General features: G+C 37.8%; 3 protein-coding genes across 5 annotated transcripts in view; 2 read left to right on the top strand and 1 right to left on the bottom strand.

Moving 5' to 3' along the window:
* HACL1 (2-hydroxyacyl-CoA lyase 1) overlaps positions 1–3,535 on the top strand; it is a 28,740-nt gene extending 25,205 nt beyond the window's left edge. The window contains exons 16-17 of the mRNA XM_007429261.4: positions 2,282–2,468; positions 2,701–3,535. Of these exons, the coding sequence (XP_007429323.2) occupies positions 2,282–2,468; positions 2,701–2,733 (220 nt within the window). The 3' untranslated portion in view covers positions 2,734–3,535. The remainder of the gene's footprint in view (positions 1–2,281; positions 2,469–2,700) is intronic.
* Positions 1–20,835, bottom strand: part of PLEKHA8 (pleckstrin homology domain containing A8) — a 158,263-nt gene that overhangs the window by 59,531 nt on the left and 77,897 nt on the right. The gene's annotated exons all lie outside the window — the stretch shown is intronic.
* Positions 10,029–20,835, top strand: part of COLQ (collagen like tail subunit of asymmetric acetylcholinesterase) — a 46,473-nt gene continuing 35,666 nt past the window's right edge. For both annotated transcript variants that reach the window (XM_025167316.2, XM_088150750.1), the window contains exon 1: positions 10,029–10,227. In XM_025167316.2, coding sequence (XP_025023084.2) covers positions 10,122–10,227 — 106 coding nt within the window. In that variant the 5' untranslated portion in view covers positions 10,029–10,121. The remainder of the gene's footprint in view (positions 10,228–20,835) is intronic.

Here is a 20,835-nt window from a genome sequence, read left to right as displayed (position 1 = left end):
CTTAGCAATGGCAGTCCCAATTGCCGTCGTAACCCCAGGACCACACGAGTTGTTGAGTGGAAAGAGGTGGGAGTCCCAGGCAAGGAGCAGGTATGTGCGTGTGGGTGCCCTGGGCAGGCGCTAGGGAGCATGTGGACCCTGGCAGAGGCTGCAGAGGGGTGCTGCAGGCAGACACGTGTGATAGAGTGTAGGTGGACGGGGGTGCTACTGAGTACAAGATCCCTGGGATCTCCTTCTTTGTAGTGGAGCTCCTCAGGAGAAAAATGGTGGGAGCGACTTGTGACCTTCCCTGCTGGCTTCCCCATTGACTTTGCTTGTGGGAAGCCAGTAGGGAAGGTTGCAAATGGCGATCACATGACCATGGCTAGCTGCAGCATCATAATTATGACCTGGGCACTCAAGTGCCCAGAAAGCAGGATGGCCACAAAACAAAGTTGCGGCCGTCTGCAGGGACACTGTGACGGCCGCAACTTCATGGACCAGTAGTAAGTCTTCCTTGTTCAACGCTGTCATAATTTTGAACGGTTGCTGAACAAGTGGTCGTAACTGTAATGGAATGTATCTCTAAAGAGGAGGGGGATGTGAGAGAGCAAGGCTATCAGGAAGGAGGGGGTGCATTCCAGGAAGGGAAAGGAGACAGAACAACACAGTCCACAGGGGGAGCGTGGGAAGCATAAGGGATTCAAGATAGCCACTCCCTAGAATCTCCCAGGGTACATCCACTTGTTGCAGTAGTATAGATTTAGTCTGGCAAGATTCTGTCTATATGGTGTCAGCAAACAAAGGAACTTAACTCAACTGGACTGTTTCAACCATTGTTCTTGGGCTGGGCCTGTCAGTAATTCAAGGACTACCTATAATAAGTATGCATGCATGGATTTGAGCAGTGGAGGTTTTAAAGCAGAAGTGAGTGGTCTGTGGCACTGGTCTGATTCGATGTTTTTGTCTTCCTGATTTCAAAGGCCTTCTGCAAGCAGGGGGTTCCTCTCCTATTGGGAAATTGAAAGGAAAACAGAATGATGCTATTAATAGGAAAGGAGAATCCATGAATGGGGTATACTTTGCATCCTGGCATTTCCAGGCATTGTGTTTGTCAGCACTGCAATGGTGAAATACTACCTGCCATGAGCCACAATTCAGAGTCTGACTCTGAATCTGATTCTGACAGTGTTGCTCCAGCTGAGCCTGTGGAATGTCAGCCTCAGGAATCATTAAGCCATGATGCATCTGAGGCTGATCAGCCACAGGCATCTCCTGATCAGCTGGAGCAGTCAGATGCGGAGGCACGACCCCCAAGCCCCAGATCCATGCAGAGGTGAGCAGAACAGTGTCAATCAAGGAGACTCCTCGCAAGGCAAAGCGTGAGGCCTGTATAATTGCAGCCAGCTGCCAGCAGAGAGATTTATGTAGCTTGCTTTGCCTTCAATCTCTGTTGGAAAACAACCATCTGAAAACCTAGCTTGTGTCTCGTGTGTATCCTCTTCTGGAATTCCTGACTTCTGGATTGGCTGACTACCCAATTTGGCGCTGTGACTTTTGGCCCTGTAACTATACTACTCTTTTGTTTCCTGAACTACAAATGGTACTTTACTTTGCTAAGTCTTTGTTTTGCAATTTGTCTGCTGTCACCTGCTTCTGCTCCTTGGCAACTGTGTCTGCTACCTTGAAACAGAACACTACCTTGCATCTAATTAGTTTTGCTAGGTATCCCCTTAGGAATAGGGCCTTGAGAATTCCCAAGCAGCCATGGGGAATTCAGAAATGTGTTGTCCACTACTTCTGGAGGACACCAAGTCAGAGAATGTTGCTGCAGTCTATGCTGTCATAAAAAAGGGAGAAAGTTTACTTAAAGTGGAAAGTGGAGAAGGTGATATTGCTTATTCAAATAAAATCTAAGCATGGAAAAGATGGGCCACACTTAATGCTTCCATTGAGAGAGATTTTTCCATGCTGACAGCTTTAATCACAGAAAAATTCCACTGAGACTTTTTTTTAAAAAAAAGTATTAGAGAGCTTTGTTGAAGTCGTCCAGAATGCTTTGAAATTGAACAGAAGAGATCAAAAGGCTGAATCTCTCCACCACTGAGATTTCTTCTTCAATAAAACCCCATTTGAACATGCTCATAGTAATTAATTGGGTCCTGACCAATCTCCCTGAAGCTTTGGGAAAATGAAGTTCTACTTGTTTAGCAAATTAGCAGTGACCTTGTATGATGTTTGGTTGCCTGTTTAGGAGTCTTAACCCACTACCGAAAGCCAAACCTTTTTTGCTTAATTTCAGTGCACCTCCAGTGGCTCTGTTGCCAGATGCTCGCTATGAGCAGATTATGTCTGCCTTTGGTGGTAAAGGGTACTTTGTACAAACACCAGAAGAATTACAGGCTGCCCTGAAAATAAGCCTAGCGGAAAAGCTTGTGCCTTCTCTCCTTAATGTCATGATCAACCCACTGTCAGACAGGAAGAAACAAGTAAGTATTTGTGGAATTTGTTGTTATGCTTGCTGTTAACATTACTTCTATTATTTGCCCTGTCCTGAAGCGCAGACAAAACATCTACTAACCATTTTCTAAGTGATGGATGTCTAGAAAGTTTTTCAGTATATCCTTGTACACCACAGTCTGCTGTACCTTGTGTCTCTATCACATTCTTGTAGTTTCTTATCCTGAAACGTTGAGTATCGCTGCTCTTTTGTATTCTCAGGATTTTCACTGGCTGACCCGTTCTAACATGTAACAGAAAGGACTGGAATCATGAGCAAAATGCCTGTGTAAACTCAACTGACGTCCAGGTTCCACAGTATAATTGCAGTTGCTAGCTGTTCCTGCAAATTGAATGATCATGTTAATTGTTGTGTGTGAGGAAGGATTACGAAATTACATGCAGACCTTCACTTTGCCATTTGGAGGAGAGAAATGGCACCTGGCTGGCAGCTTCTCTCTTTTTCCACTGCTGCTAACAACCCATGGAAGCATTTACTTCAATGTCTACCCCAAACCTTAAAGCAAGAGAGTTACATAGCATTCACTTTTGTTTTTTATGTATTTTTACAGCATGGGAATGCAACAGAGCCCTCTCTGTGTCTTTCACTAGTGCCACCTTCCCCAGGCTCCATAACACCCGGATGTATGATTTAACTCCTGTGGAAATCAGTAGGTCTTAAACCTGCTCAGCAAAAGCATGGAGTATGCATTTTGCATACTGATTGTAATTATGGCACTTTCCCACAGTTTATAATTTTATAAACACTGAATAATTTTTTTTTTCCAAATTAAATCATCCAGTTCTCTCTGTCATTTGTTTTCTAGCATTTTTATCTATGTTTACTGTTCTAATTGTTTTTAATTGGTTTTGTAATATGTTTTAATAGTAGACTTTATTGTATGCTACCCAGAGTCACTTCGTGTGAGATGGGTGGCCATATAATTTGAATAAATAAATACATTCATTTTAAGACACATTGCTTATGAATCTTCTTTCAGGCACCATACAGATGTTAGCAGAAACCTGAAACCAAATAAATTATGACTTGAAAGCATGTGATTCATTTGCACTTTATTACTAAATAGTATGTGTATTTTAATCTGGAAAGATGTTGGATATGTTTTAATTCCAAATACAGTGTAATTTATAACCTACTCATTTGTATAAAATGGATTGTATAAAATTATTTTTGGAATAAATCTTTCTGCAAAGCCAAGATAAAATCACCAGAGGGCGCCATTTATTCACAATTCTAATCTGTTTGCTGTTTTTAAGGAAATGTTTAGTTATTTGTTTGGGCAAGGATAAAATAATTGACTCATAATTGATGGCACTAATGAGTGCTCTGTATTTTGATTATTGACAATTGTTCTAAAAGTCATAATTGTTTTTAAAATATTTGATACTTTATTGTTTGGATGAAATAGTTTTGACTATCTGCAGGCTTGTTGAGTGTTCCAAGAAGAAAGAAGGAAAGAAGAAAAAGGCAGACAATTTCAAGAGATGATAAAGCAATTAATAAAAAACATACTACTTTTTAAAATCATGGAACCTGACATTTTAAAAAGTAATTTTGTTAATGCTTTTTTAGTGAGGTTAACAAGGTAGTGCAATTTATAAAGAATTTTGGTTTGAGCTTAATCTGTGAAAAATGTTAAAACCCTTGATGCATTCTAGCTTAGCTGCTGAGCAATTAAATTAGAAATTGGTGACAGTTTATCAGCAGATTTGGTACTATTTCTCATCGATTAAACAAGCTAAATTTCTTCTAACTTTCCATATATTAACCAGTTCACCAAAGCAAGAATGTCCATAATCACATTGATTATGTTGTTTTTGGCTTTACCAGTTGTCTCTATCTTTTGGTAATTACATCCTTCATATCTTTCATTTTTCACTCCGTCCCTTCTCTGTTCACCTCAAGGACAGCTCTTCATTGATTATTTTTCTTATTTGTTTGTTTAATTTGTGTATATGTGTGGGTGTGACTACATTCCATGCATCAAATGAAGTGGTTTGAGATTAAAAGATGGGTGGAAAAACTGAAAAAGGATGCTGCTATGTTAATTAATCAACCAGAAGCAGGGGGTTGGGCACTGGGGTGAAGAAGATTGCCTTATGGAATGTAGTAATGCACATGATCCAGGCACCTGCGATACCATTGGTAGTGATCAGAACGTTTTACTCTGCTATGCTTTTCCTATTACGAGAATGTTTATTTTATTCCCATTTTTCCTCAGAGAGAGAGAAAGGAAGTCCCAAGAGTCTGCTCACATGTTCTTTTTAAAGAAGAGGCTGTTGTATCTTTCCCAGACTGTGAAAACCTTTCTCTTCAGCACTAAGAGTGGTTCCCATTTTCAGCTCTTCTTTTTTAAAAAAAGAGTTAAGACACTTCTAAGTTGCTTTTAGTATTGTTTTACTATTAGAGAGTGGAGCTTTGTATGTGCACTGTTGCTCCTTGGTGACCTATGTGGAAAGGCATAGTATATTAATTTACAGTAGTACCAGCTGGTTTTCTGCTGCCTCTGAGCAACAGGGACATACAGTATCGGAAATGATACATGTAGCTCCCTTATCCTTGCTCTCTCCCTCATGTGGTCTTGATTGACTGAGACCTTTTGTCTGTCCTGAATAAATTACATAACTCCCAAGTATAATTATCTGCAAGGGAGGGAAAAATATCTATTCACTTTTCTGTACCATTCATAAATTATAAATTTTGTCAAGTCAAGAACAAATGGGTGATGAATAAATGTGGATTGAAGACCTACAGTGATCTGATCTTTTGATTGAAGAACAAAAACGGTATATGAAAGAAGAATAAATAGGTTGAAAGGAAGAGAAATGGATCAAGAAAATTATCACTGGATGAGGTTAATGAAAAATTAGATCTTTTTCTTTATACAATGTAAAGGTTGGAAGGGAGCTTGAAGATGATCTAGTCCCATCACTTGCACAGTGCAGGAAGCCACTACTACAGCATCCCTGGCAGCATCTGTTAAAACACCAGTGAAGGAGAAATGATCTTATTAATCATCAAGAAAAAGATGAGAATTTTAAAGAACAAAGGGTATTGTATGAAGCAGTGTATGGACATGGTAGCACCAAGGATAGAAGGGAATGGAGAGGTATAGTGAATTGTGTTGGTGTAAGCTAGAGTTAGATTTCATTTCTCCTATTGTGCTTCCCATTTCTTTTGCCCACTATTTATCTTGCTGTTTCTGTGCTTTGCATAACATTGCCTTTCCTGAAAGGATGGGATGTAAATGTGCCTTTCTATCCAACAGGATAATCAAGATGGCTAGTAAAAGTAAAGTAATCAGAACATAATTAAGACATATACAGATATAAAGAACACACACACATTAAACGTGTGTGATGAAAACTCAGAAGTCCTGATTGAAGAGTTAAGTCTTAATTCCATTTGAGGGTTCACAGAAAGTAAAGATCAAATGCAACTCCCAATAATGTGTTACATAGCTTGGCAGGGATATGGTAAAAGGTCTTCTGCCATATGCTCTATAAGCAGACTATTGAAAAGGCATTTTTAAGGGCTTCTCTTGCAGAGCTTGGTATCTGCACAAGTTCATTGTAAGAGAAATGTTCCCTCAAAACTGTAAGCCAGAAGTGGACAACCTCAGGGCAGTATGTGGCACTTGAAAGTCTTGAATACAATCCACATTGAAGAGGAAAATTATTAAATGCATGACTAGATGTATTAACTACTTTTAACAACTGAATTAAATCAAGTGTAGTGTCTTGGTCCCACCTACTAATTTTTTAGCACTGGGCCCCTAGCAAGCCCCGAAAGTAAATGACAATACCCTGAATTGGATAGAGAAAGAATTTAGTAACCAGTGCAAGTCTTTCAACTACTACACATTGTTTCGTGAATTGGATGCCTCATTTTGCACCACTTGAAGCTTCTGGACTCTATTCAGGGTGAATTATAGTAGTCTAGTTATAATACAACCAAGGCATAGATAAATGTGGCTAGATCTAATCAGCTCAATTAACATATTTAGACATAATTGTACAAATAACCTTGGAGCCAACACCACCTGCTGGAGATCCAGAGACATCTGTGGATCAATGAATGGATTGCTCTTCCAGTGGCTAGAACAAATTGAATACCACTCCCTTTCTTCTAACCAACAGCACCCTTTTTAATTGGCTTTAATTTGAGACTTCATTCTTCTAGAAGTCAGAAATTAACAAAGGATGGAATGAAGACAAATAGAGTGAATCCCTGATTGTTCAGAACAGACTTATAAAAAATAGGGTCAACATGTGCACCCAAATATATTATAGAACTGTCCCAGTTTCCCCAAAGCCTTCTGAAACGTACATTCTATCATTTAGGCTAGTAGAAAAAGTTACTTACAGTATTTTCATTTATATCTTTCCTTTTTCCCAACAGCTCAGAAGATTTCTGTATGGTTTTCACCATGTTTTCCCCCATGGGATTGTCATAACTTTGTAATAACTGGCCCAAACTCATCAATTTTGTCTGAGAAGATCTGAACTTGTGTTCCAAGTTCTGGTCCAGCACTTTAATATCCAGACCACACTGGATATTAACCCATCTACAATATGCAGCTTTAATTTTGCAAGCATTTAATCCCTATCAAATTGATATCTGGAAGCAGAGAAAGATGCCTGTGAGTAAATTTTAAAGAGTTAACACTTTATATTCCATTGCAGTTATTACATTGACATTAATTTTCAATTGACACTAATGGTATACAAAGTTTATAAATAGAATAAAAAATAGAATTACACATTTTGTTTTCTAGGCCAGTACTTAAATTATTAACTCACTTTGTCTCCATTTCAGATCTAAGTAATTTAAAGTAGCAGCCTCATCTCCGTATTTTTAGCCTACTTTGAAAAATTGTTTGATGAGCTTACTAATAAATGAAAGTTATGTGCTTTCAGAGGAACTAAGGTTGCTGCCCACACATTTATTTGCTGCATCTCTGCTGAATCTCCCTTTCTTAACCACAGACGAAAGAGCTGTCAAGTTAAAACTGAGAGGGGCAGGAAATAATCCTTTATTGAATTGCTGCCAGCTCTTAAATAGAAACCACATTCATAAATTAAGGTTAAATGCATTTATGAAAGGGATTGGCAAAATTTCTGCCCCATAAATATTTATTTAAATGATGAAACCACACAGAATTACAAAATCCTGTGAGATTTTCATGATCACATGAGATTTCAATTTTATTTTAGTGGGAATCTCTCTCAGGTGATCAGCAGAAGGTATTTTGTTGAATTCTAATGTATGACATTTCATGGTTTCTTAGTGGTCCACAAAACACAATGACATCAATATAGCATTTAAGGATTCAGATAGCTTTCTTGGAAAACTGGGATTCCTTTTAAAAAACAGTATTCTAAGGTGTAACATGGAAGGAATAACATGCATGGTCTCAGAGTCATACATGACCCTTGATTTGATTCACTCTTTGGCCAGATTTTATTTAAAAATCTTTCATAAAAAGGTTGTACATTTAGAATTATCTTCCATCCTTTATGGAAAGATTTGGTATTACCCATCATGGAGGAATGGTTGCTGAAATTGACAGAACTTGCTGAGATGGACAAATTGACTTCTTTGATTAGAGAAAGGTCATTACTGCCATTCAGCAATGACTAGAAATTCCTTATGCACTTTTTGCATGAGAAAGAAAATAATTTTGTGGTTTATTGTTTTGATGATTAGAAATAATAGGTTATAGGAAGAACGGAATTATGATGAAATTGGAGACGGGTTTGAGTAGAACTGCATGTTTAATTGCCGAGAGGAATATCGGAAGCCATTTCTTTACATACATTTTTTTTTTCATGCTTTCTGTCTTTTTATTTTCTTCTTTTTTCTCTCTGTTTTTCTTTTCCACACTTATCTTGCTATATTTCTTTCTTTCTTTTTTTCTTTCTTTGAATGTATTCTTATTCTCTATGTAAAATCTATTAATAAAAAATTACTTTAAGAAAAAGTTATGTGTCCCATCCCTTGAAGAAAAAGTCAGAATAAGAAAAGGAATGAGAGAGAGAGGGAAGTGTCAGAAAGAGAAACCCAAAAGGGTGGCATCCTTCAGCTATGCCTACAGTTGGGTTTGCAGTACTGATCCTCTATAGCAGAATTCACTGTTGACCAAGAGGTGGCTTGGATGATACTTCTCTCATGATTGAGTGAGGGAGAGCAAGCCTTCGACATCCTTTGACCACACGGTCCCTGCCTCTGGTATTCTCTGAAGAGAAGATCTGAATACCAGCTAAGGGCTTGGTACAGATGGTGATCAGTTATGAGGTCTTTGGAAATCAATAGTGCAAAATGTGTCTGCAGAGACTGGATTTAAGTTTTATAGCCTTTGTTTAAACTTGAGAGACACATAGAAAATGCCATATCAGCTATATCAGCTAAGTAGAAATAAAATGCTCTCCCTTATCCATATTTCAGGTATATCAGGGAGCGATAGTCTAGACTCCAGCATATCTGCATCACTGCAACTTGGCCAAAGAATTAATCCTTTAGAGCAGTACTTTCCAAACTGTTCTATTTAGAGATCCTGACATTCCTTGGAAGTTTACTAGGTCTTCCCCATAACTGCAGACTGGTTTCCCTGAAAAACAGTCTGGCCTTCACTAATATGCAGTTGTTTTCCTACCAAAGACTGTTGCAGAAAAGGGTTTGGATGAAGGCCAGGGCAAATTCTCATTCACAGTTCACGTAGAACATGACATGTCTCTATAACATATGAAATTGTCCTTACAAGATGGAAAGTTTTAAAACTACAGGCTGGGAACTTGTTATTTTAGCTACTGAAAATTCAAAGTGCTTTTCACAAAGAATGGTTATTTCTGTGTCATTACAATAACTATAATTCAGACCTAATGATATACACTAGAAAAGTGATCTCCAACCTCTTTGGGTTAGTAGATTATTTGGACTTTTGAAAACATGGTCCCAGCATTCTTGTGCATTGACAAAATGACTGGGAGGCAAAACCTGTTACAAAGCACCAATTTCCCAAAATACTAATTAGCCCCTCCAGCCCCCCACTCCCACATTGGTGCTCCTGGGCACCAGGCTGAAGGCCCTGGCACTTGATACTGAATAGCACTCTAGTATCTCAATTTAGTTTGTTAAACCACATAACCTTTTGAAATGAATTACAGACATGGAAACACTATAAAAAACCATGAGATTACTATCTCCATATCCCGGATGTTGGAATTGTTAATGGAGCTATCTTCATTCATGAATGGATTTAGCTCAGTGATCATCTAGTTATCAATCAGAGACATGGCTTTCCCACTCAGCTTCATACCACACCCTCCCTGTCTTCATTAGTGCTCTGGCTATGTTTTAATAGCTGGTATTTGTGTTTTTAATAGCTGGTATTTGTGATGGGGGTATCTGATCCAATGCTTGAGTTAAATATAGCCCTGTCTAGTGTAAGGAGAAGATTTAATGGGAAATGGTTAGCATTCTTTCTTTCTAAAGAACAGAGAGGGAGAGACAGGGAGAGACATGCACACATAAACATCTCCGACCAGTGAGAGGCTGAAAGGAGGAAAGGCAGGCAGGCAGAGAGGAGAGTGGTCAAGAAAGCATACAGCTCACAGCCAGAATGGTCATCGTCAGCTGGATTGCATTCGGATTTTATCTTCAGCTCCTTTTCTGCTTGGCTGTGTCTCCAACCTCTTTTGTCGACAGTGTTTTCTCCATTTCAGCAGGTAAATGACAACCTTGCTTTGCCTCTTGGTGAGTTACATATCTTCTCTTAGGTGGTTTTTTTTTAAAAAAATATGTTTTATGTTTCTAATTCCTTCTCATCACAAAGGCTTTGAGAAACTTGATTGCAAATGCAACTCCCACTCCCCAATATATACTTTTTAATATTTTATCTCATTCCTGATCTAAGACTGAACATCTCCTATTTAACAGTAAACCAATCCATATTCCCAGGAAATATACCCCCTCCTGTAATAAAGCTCTGGTGGTTTATTTCGGCAGTTGATATTCACGTGAAGATCTGTTATTTTGCTTGGACATCAGGGAGGAGAGATTAATCATATTGAATATCCATTTTGGTTAACATATCCCTGACATTGTTGGACCTAACTTGAAATGAGCAGGGTAAACATCTTCTGAAAAATAATACTGACGCTATCAAAAACTCAAACAACTTTCGTAGCCAATTGCTGTAAAAAAGCACTGCATGGAAAAACTTGACCATCACCCAGTGTGAATTGTCAGAGTGAAGGGAGTCTTATTTACCACTCTAATCCTGTAGGCTTTCCTTCAGCTGTGTGCGATGGAAAATAGATAGGGAATAGGAAATACCTTCCTTTCAATTATTTTTTTCAATACCATTCTCGGGGGAAAGGTTTCTTTACCGGTAGGCATAATGGAGGTCCCAATCATTTGGATGGCTGCTTTTGAATTCAGCTTTTAGTTTTCATGCTAACTGGCTGTCATTTTTGTCTGGATGACATTAGTTACTACAGTGTGTAGATTTTAAAGGTGAACTTCATGGCTTTCTCAAAAAAAAATGCTAACTTCTTAAAATTATTAAAGGCAACAGAGGGAAGCATTCTGAGGAAATTCTCTTAAGAATCAGATTGGATGTAACTATTGCATAAGGCATTTAGCATTTCTTTAAAATATTGATTTTCAGATTTAGGTTTCTTGTAACTGCCAAAACTTCAGTATAACTTCGTGGCTCTAATATTTTAATGAGTCATCTACATAATTGTGCCTTTACTGCACTATGTATAGCTAGGCATATTAGAGTTATAAAGTGCTTATTAAAAAATATTAGGGTTTTTTTTGCTGAAAGACACTTTAAAACTCACAGCAGTTAGATTTAAATACAAAATACTGTTTAAGACCCTGCCATCCTTCCCTTCTTGTCCTTGTCTTTCATAAATGTTTATGTAATTTTGTAAGTTGCAAAGATAGAACAATATCTTCTTTGATGAAAAAAAAAAGACTCAGGTTGCAATACTATCCCTCCTTATGCAGGAGTAAACCCTGTTACCCCTGTTTAAACTGTGTTTATTTAATAAACATTAATAAATATTAAATAATAATAATAAATAAATAAATGATAAAAATAAATATTAAATAAACCCTGATGTGAGGTTGGCCTCATCACTGTTGAGCTTCTGGAGATCCCTTAAGACTTGGTTATGCCAGCAGGCCTGGGGACCCCAGGGGATGGGGAGTTACTGAGGAGGCTCCCTTATTTTTAACATCCTTTTATTCTCTGTTTTATTTTGCTTTTTATATTTTTAATGTGTTTATTGACTGTTTTTATCTTTGTTGTACACCGCCCAGAGTCGCCTGTGGTGAGATGGGTGGCTATATAAATTGGTTTAATAAACAAATAAACAAACAAACAAATAAATAAATAAAATTAAACACTGTTTACTATTATACAGAAGTAAACCCCACTGAAAACAGGACTTCTGAGTTGACAAATGTGTGATCACATTGGCAGCGAACTCAAGCTTATACACCTTTACCTAGAAGTAAAGCATCCATAGTGTTCAACACAGCTTATTCCAAATGAGCCTAACAATGTCTAGTAAGTAAGCCCTTGAGAGCCAGTTTGGTGTAGTGGTTAAGGCACTAGGCTAGAAACAAGGAGACCATGAGTTCTAGTCTTGTCTTGGGCACAGCACCAATTGGGTGACCTTGGGCCAGTCACTCTCTCTCAGTCTTGGGAAGAAGGAAACAGCAAACCACTTCCAAAGAAAACTGCATGCATGGATTTGTCCAGGTAGTTTGCCAGGAATTAAGATGGACTCAAAGCCCCCCCCCCCAAAAAAAGGGGAGTAGAGGGAAGGAAGGAAGCTGTTAGGATTTATTCCCCAGCAAATGTTTTGAGAATTTTTCTCTTAATAGATTTAGAATTACTGGGTTATCTGAGCATGCTTTCAGAAGGAAGAAAACAAACACCTTCATAAATACTTATGTAAAATATTTATATCCTTTATTCTTTCCTCCACTTCAGAAATTCAGAACTTTAGCTTTTTCTACTATTTTGTAACATGCCAAGACAGGTATAATGGATTCAGTTAGAAGATAGGTTTACAGAATTTTTTGAATTGAGAAGATGCTATGGCATTGGACATATTTCCAGATTCTCTTATTGGTCTCTTCTTGAGTATTTACACTACAGTAAATGTTCTCTACACTGAGGAATTCTTCATTCATTTATTTAAAAGAAGTTGAGGCAGCCCTTCGGTAACTTTATCAAGGCAAGGTATCAGGAAAGAGCAAAATCACAATGAAGATCTATTAACTCAGCCAATTCACATGCCTTGGTACAAATAAAAACCACTTCATGGGCCAGAATGAAGATGACAACTTTTGGCACCAGGTGATCCTTGCTACAATGATCACAAACAAATGGGACCTTCACCCCACCCACTGGTATACTTGGCCCTTGGCACCTGTGCTTCCTGGAGCTCTTCAACAAATAGAAGTTATGAAATCCTGCTTTAAAATGATAGGGAACCCAGAGCAGTAAGGTCTTTGTGCATTCTTCCCAGCATTATCAGAAATTCATTGACCTGTCAAGTTCATTGGTAGTCAGCAGAACAGTTTCTTTTTTAAATTAGCACTCTTCTATCATATGTCCAAAAAAAGTGGGCAGAGCTTCATGGCCACCATCTTGACTTTTTTGACCACACCCTGCAGACCCCCTTGCCTGTCACATAACCACACAAAAAAAGGTACCCATAAATTGAACTAACACAAATTAATATAGTGTCTAGAACAGTGGTTAGTGAGATACCCTTTTAAAGTGCACAGATTCATTTTGTGTAGGGATCAAATGTGGATCAACATGCAGAGGCCAAAGGGAGGGCTGGAAGGCCAATAAAATGTTTTTCTTGTTATTTTTCCTTTTCTCCCTTTTAAAAGTCCTCTTTTTTGGTACATTAAAGCAAACATTAGGAGCTACAGTTTTGAAACCCCTTGTCTGCTCACTTCTTCCAAAAGCTCCTTCACGCGCACCTGATGCTTCAAAGCATATATGCCAAATACCCACAGAAAATGTCTAATGGAGACGTTGCACAGCAGGAGGGGCTACCCCACTCTCTATTTCTACCTGGCACAAGGGAAGGCCTCTTCTTAGAAGATGCTAATTTAAAACCCAGTGCCTGCTGAGCACAAGCTGCAGTTCCTGAAATGTGACTTAACTTTCCTAGCATTGTGAAAATACTCACAGCTATTTTCCATATGTCTTTGAAAACCAGAAGCCTTACAGTCCTTTTATTCTTCTCTGCATCTGTCTCCCCATGACAACATATAGCAAACAAAACAGCTAAAACATCTAAACAGGGTAACTAAGTACAGTATCAAACAAATGTAGCTTGGGAGCAAAATAATTGACTTAACTGGTCTATCACCATGAGACAATGTTGTTGTGAGGAAGAATCATGTGGCTTTACCATGGGTTCCTTCACCCAACCCAGCATCTCCAGAACTGGTTGCCATCTTGTTTCTAGAAAAAGTGAAGGATCCTCCTGGCTCTGTCCAGCCGGATTTCTTTATGCTGAAACATCACTTGTAAAGGAAATGCTTCAAGGTTTAAGATTACATGAGGTAACATGTGGCCATGATTCTTCATTTCCATCTGGCTATGCTACAGCAGATGGGTTATTAGCAACAAATCTGGAGAGGTGAAAATATTTATGGATGGGTTTTTAATACATTTTCTCCAATGGGTAGCTCTCTTTCTAAATATATCACAGTTGTTGGTATTGTACCTTGATGAATGATTTACATATCCTTTATTAGGTAATCCTAGAATACATTGAACTACAGCCTACTTTATCCTGCTATGTAAATTATGGCCTTTTAGGATTTGCTGTGCTTTGGTTACCATTAGAGGATCATAGACACTCACAGACTGTATAATTTGAATCACACATATTTGTTAGATGGAACTTCAACTGGTTTGTTCTGGTTCAGTTGGGAATATTTGCCAGGGCAGTTGCAAAAACCTGGGTTAGGGTGTTTGAAGAATTGATCGATACTCTCTCGGCACTTAATGCTGTTGGGCCCTGAAATGGTTGCTTAAGATGTAGCTTTAAATAACAAATATTACAGACTTCTGGGGAAGAAATGGCTGACTGAACTGACTGACCGACTGCAGTGGAATGAAGAGCCGGCAAGTAGACCGGCTCTTCAATTATGCCTCTCCAGATAAGGAGAGGACTTGAAATCATCCATAAGTGCTGCAGACAGTACTCCTCATGAGGAGGTCTCTAGTGGGTTTAGAGCTCTGGGAGGTGAGAGAATAGCTATCTTATTCAAACTGTGGTCAGTGCCTTTGAAAGGATACTGGGTTTGCATATTTCCTTTTCTAATCGCTTTCAGAAATTGCTTGTTAACTGTTTTTCAGTTTAAAGTTTAAGTTTAAGTTTAAGTCAGTTAAAGTTTCAGTTTAAAGTTAAAGTTTAAGAACTTAAAAAAAAATTTTTTTTGGAATAAACATCAAAAGGGTGATTAAAATTTTGATTTTAGAAAGTTACAAACAGACTACAGGTCCAGATAAATTTGAAATAAGATTTTGGAATTAATGATAAAGAATCCTTCCTGTGAGAAAATGCTTTTGTTTTGAATTTTCTTTAAAAAACGTAATATAATAAGATTTTAAAAATTGGACATTAGAGGGAACTGGAGGGAATTAAAGATTACAATTAAAGGAGAAGAACACTCAAACACAACAAAGAATTACAGAATGAAGCAAAATATTTTAACATTGGACATATTGAAGGATATTTTTGAACAATAGACCCAGAAGCTATTTTTAAGAGTGTCTGCCTCTACAGAATAGATTGTGTCTAAAAGATGTAATGGAAGATCGAGACTGAGTTGAAAGTGGATTTAAAAATGACAGGCTACAAGAATGACATGAAAAAAGATGTTACACTGGACATACAAAAGAAACCAGCTGATGTCTTAATAATTAAAAGGGATATACAAACAACAAACCAAGAGAGTGATCTGGATAATTTTCCTATATTGGGTTTACAAAAAAGGCTTGTTAAAGTTTTGAAGAATTTTGTGAGAAGGGACAGATTAAAAATGAAAAGAAATCAAGTTCTACAACATTATTTGAAGGGACTAAAGATTAAGATTGTTAGAAGTAAAAGGAAGGAACGTAAAGTTGGTTTATTTGATCAAGGTTAAAATAGATATGTTGTTATTTCCAGTAACCCTTAATGGACTTTTGCTGATATCAGGACTGAAATGACGAGGACTTATGGATTTGTTTATAGATAAGAGATGAGATATGGGAAGAAGAGAACATTTGTTATATTTTAAGAGGAGGTGATAAGTTACTAAAATTTTTACTTGTGAAGGTGGGAAGTCACTTCTTTATATATTTCTTTTCTTTTTCTTTACTATATTCTTATTTTTTCTTTCTTTTCTACTTCTCTTTATATTTTCCCCTTTTTTTCTTTCTTTTCTGTACCTTCTACTCTTACTTTTTATTCTTCTATTTTTTTATATAATTACAACAGTTAAAAACGAATACAATCTTTAATAAAATTACTATAAACAATAAATAACAAATATTACAAAGGCACCATTCCTGGTTTTGCACATTGTGCTAAATCATAACGTGATTTGTCTGGTTTTGGCTTAGGTAGGGCTAGGAAATTTGTTGATAGCAACCAAGAGATACAGAACATTGTAACCCTTTGCTGCCATCTATTGGCTGTGTCTATTTCTGCAGCTGTGATCCAGAATAAAGATGTTGTGTGAACCCAGCCAACTGGGATTTATTCAACAACTATGATTAACCAAATCATGGCTTGGCACTATGGGTAAACCCCAATACTTTAAAGGAATGTGAAATCTATTTAAAAGACAAATATGCAGCATTATTTATAAAATTCAGAAGTGAATATGGTGTTAAAAGATTAAAATATGATCATAGTTCAGTGGGACATGTACATGGAATTCAAGTTGCGTGTTGACATTTTTGCTTGTTTCTAGAGGAATGTCATGACATTGCTTAAGAAAGAAAGTTCAACAATAGTAATCCAAAACAAAGACAAAGCTAGTAGTGTCATAAAATGCAAATAAATAAAAATACACAGGTTTGATACAAGCAAATAAAACGTTTTAGGGAACTATTGCTTGAAAAGGGGTAAAACCCATCCTGACTTGTAATGCTTGTGTGTTTACACATATTCCCTGGGCATTTGATGTTATTCTAATCTAACACTGATTCTGTTGCATGCTGCATGCTGACTGATATTGTTTGTCTCCATGTTGCCCACGACTGTAGGTATTTCCATGCATGATACTTAACACCATCTGTGGATCATCTCCATATTCATGTGATCTCAAGACACTGTTTCTGTTTCGGCAGTTGAGCTGATTTCTTTCTGGCTCCGCAGCAGTTTTAAAGGAAACCCACCGAATCTACCTTCTCATGGAGCTTGGGGGCAGGCTATTTTCCCAGTGGTGGGGACTCTTGCATAAGTTTGCTCCTAGCTCCTGAATTGTCCTCCCTTCCTGCAAAGATTAGACTTCCAAGGCTTCTCCTACTGTTTCTCAGTTGTTTTAAGGAGGAAGGTGCCTCAGCATTGTGATGGCTTGTCAGCTTTGCAGTCCCTTCCCTCACTGAAAAAGCTTAGATATCTGAATTGTCAAAACAAAGAGTGGATGGGCAGTCAATTTTGCTGGTCAGCTGGAGGGGGCTTTGACTGTCTGAAGTCATGTTCTCTGCACTTTGAGATTGGTGGTGGTATGGATGGCTGCATTGGAACTGTTTCTGAAGGACTGGGGAGGGAACTGGGAGCGGAAGAAACCTTGATTTTATTTTATAGCATATCCACATTGGGCTTGAATGCCTGCCTGCTATGCAAGTTGTTGGGGCTCAAATCTTCCAAGATCACAGTGGGCTCTCTGTTGTTGAAGAACAATCATAGAGTGTTCTTTTCATCACTCAGATCAGTATTTCTGGGTCTAGCGTCCTTTGTAAGCAGGAAGAACCCTGGCTTGCTTTTTGAAATTAGCTAAGCCATCTTTACGGTAAGGCAGAATGAGACAGGCATTTCAGGGAATAGATTCTGGGTGCCATGGAAGGGCAACACAATGATACTTATTTAATTTTGTTGTTTTGATATTACATGTCACAAAAGATTTTTGTGAGATTTTCTGTCTCATGTACCAAAATAATTTGCTTAGCTTTCAATACTACTTGAAGATAGATGCATTAATATTAAACACAATTCAAGGCACTGGAATACTCATTGTATTCCCTCCCCCCTTAAAGTCTAGAAAGTTTCATATATAAATATTGCAGCAGCAATTTTATGTTTCAGATGTTCAAATATAACATGCATTACGTTTATAATTTAGCGAAGTAAATCAGTTTAGTTGACTCTGCAGCTAGGGCCAGCTTTGTTGCAACATCTGTTTACTTGCTGCTTCACAAGGAAAATAGCCACAGCCCAATTGTAGCAAATCTGATTGTTTAGCAGATACTGAATTTAAGAGCTTTTCTCTTACTGACCAAATGACCAAAAAAAAAAAAAACCCTAAAGAAAATAAAGAAGTTGCACATTTGCATCTATGTGGGGCTGCACTTGAAGACCACCTGGAAACTTCAGCTGGTCCAGAATGCAGCAGTGCGAGCAGCGATGGGCACGCCTCGGTATGCTCCTGAAACACCTCTGCTTCACGAGCTGTACTAGTTGCTGGTTTGTTCTGGGTGTGATTCAAAGTGCTGGTTGTTACCTATAAAGCCCTACATGGCATAGGGACTATCTGTCTCCCACAGTATCCTGCAGGGTTGGCGTGCTCCAGGTTCCTTTGATTAAACAATGTCATCTATTGAGACCCTGGAAGCATGCCTTCTCTGGTTTCCCCTGAGATCCAGATATCCCCCACTCTGCTGTTGTTTAGAAGACCCATGAAGACCTGGCTTTTCACCCAGGCCTTTGGTGAGGGAGAGGGTGACCCCTTGGTTCATCATGCTTGCCATCTTTTATTTTTACGTTGTACTGATTTGATTGTAATTTCTTTATTTGTTGTGAGCCGCCCAGAGTCATTGAGAGACTCTGCATTGCAGAATAAATGTTTAACTTATTATAGTTGGCTGCACAGTCAGCCAGAAGTTTAGGCTGGATTTTGCATTTTTATCCACCTATCGAGTCTTTCCCGGGATAGGTAGATGTTGTTGTTTGGTGGTGTTAAAGATATCATCACAGGATGTAAGCTGTTCCAAGTAAAGCTGCCTTTTACAATAGACTGATGGTGATTTTGTCAATGCCAATGGTGTTCAAGTGGTGCTCCAGATGTTTTGGGATTGCACCCAAGGCACCTATTACTCTTAGTACGATCTTTGCTTTCTTTTGCCACAGTCATTCTATTTCTATTTGCAGATCTTTGTATTTTGTGATTTTCTCCAGTTCTTTCTCTTCTCTTCTGCTGCATTGGAATATCTGCAAGAAATATCATTTGCCTGCAAGCAAGAACTGGTGGGACCACAAAACAGACAAAGTGATAGAAAACGAAGAAGATAAAGTGCTCTGGGACTTTAGAATTCAGACAGACAAGCACCTGCCACATAACACCCCAGACTTAATAAGAAAGACAAAAAAGTCTGGATAGTGGACATTGTTGTTGTTGTTGTTGTTGTTATTATTATTATTTATATATAGAGAGAAAAATGCATGTAATTTAATAAAAGGCATGTGATGGGGTAGATTATAACTAAATGACTTATGAGTCTCCTCAGTAAATTTGTTAGTCATCAGCTTCAAGGCTCCTGATCTTTTTATAACTTAATTTTTCAGTCAGAGATGGACTAGAAAACCATTCAAAACTAAGGAATGTCTTCTGTAAAACAGGGCATGTGGCCACCCTATTTCATCTGCTGATCCATAGAAATCTTGGTTGACCTGTTGCAATTATTAGAGAGGGATTTTCTTTAAAAAAAAAAATTAGGAAGTATTTCATTAACTTGCTATGCTCTGGTATGGTATTTGGGTTCCACTGCAGATTTCTATGTTTTAGACCAAAAAAAAAAAAAAAAAAGCAGGAACCCAGGAGATATACTGTCACTATGATGGCTGGTAATTATTTTTATCAAACTTTTAAATCAGCAAGCAGGACTGAAATACTTTGAAGATCATGTAAAAAGTACAAAATGCCAACCCATATTATCAGCCACAGCAGTAAAAAAAGATGTTGAGAGGCACATGGGGGCTACTTGCATGCTGTATAAACTTGTGTAGATTTACGGTAGAGTTAGTAATTTTGGATTCTAGATCGTTATGTTACATCTTGTCAGTATCAGAGAAAGATTCAATCCACAAGTATATGTGAACCAAGAAACAACTTATTGGGGACCCTATAACAGGATTTAATGATTCTGCAGGAGTTCCTTGCTTAAATGATAAAATATATTACTTCAAAACCTGGTAAGTCAGGTTTTGCTATACATCAGGTCTTGCTTCTTCACATCCTGTCCTGAGAGCACTTCAGGGGTGGGGGGACATTTTCTAAATGGTTGTGACAGTCCTCTTGTTGAAGAGCTATTTAGTCCAATATCAGTTTTAAAATAAGGAATTGTATAAGAGGAGAGAAAGGACATTAAAGCTGACAGTGAAACCAGTGATTAAGATACTACTCAGCTCAGTGGATGTTTTGGGGTCTCTCTCTAACGTAGTTACTGTCTTCTGCACTATTTTCTTCTGCATTGTTCCATTTCTATTTAAATTCTGTTTTCCTTTCTTCCTTCCTTCCTATTTATGTATTACAAGTTTTGATGTATTTATCTACGCAGTGTACAGAATTCAAAATATTTCTGAAAACAACAGACTATAGTAATATAAAACCCAATAATAAAAGAAAATAATAAAATGTGTAATAGAATAGATTCAGTTTGGCCATGCTGCCATTGGCTCTCAGATATGATTTTTTTTCCCCATCCACCTAAATTTTAGTACAAGAGCCAGTCTGGTGTTATGGTTAAGGCACCAGGCTAGAAACCAGGAGAATGTGAATTCTAGACCTGAAAGATATAGATATATATATAACAGTTGTAAAATCAGATTCTTCCCACAAACTTAAGTCTTGAGGAGTTTTCCTGGTGACAATACAGAAGTGACTTGAATGCTCTCTTTCTAGAAGGAGGCAACTGTAGAGAATGAACAAAGCAGAAAAAGCCCTCATACCAAATGAAATCTTTGCTTATCCATCCAGCTTCAGAAGTAAAAGCTGTTCATTCACAGGCAGTTTGTTGAAGACATAATATGGAAGATTTAAAAGAGGATCCGGTAAAAGCTACAATAGAGATC

Source organism: Python bivittatus, unplaced genomic scaffold (assembly GCF_059951505.1).
Source record: "Python bivittatus isolate LINGU-HERP-01145 unplaced genomic scaffold, Pbiv_v1 ctg000610_np1212, whole genome shotgun sequence".
In the NCBI taxonomy this organism is placed as follows: Eukaryota; Metazoa; Chordata; class Lepidosauria; order Squamata; family Pythonidae; genus Python; species Python bivittatus.
The sequence above is the reverse complement of the archived record's forward strand: the minus strand, read 5'-3'. Positions and strand labels throughout refer to the sequence as shown.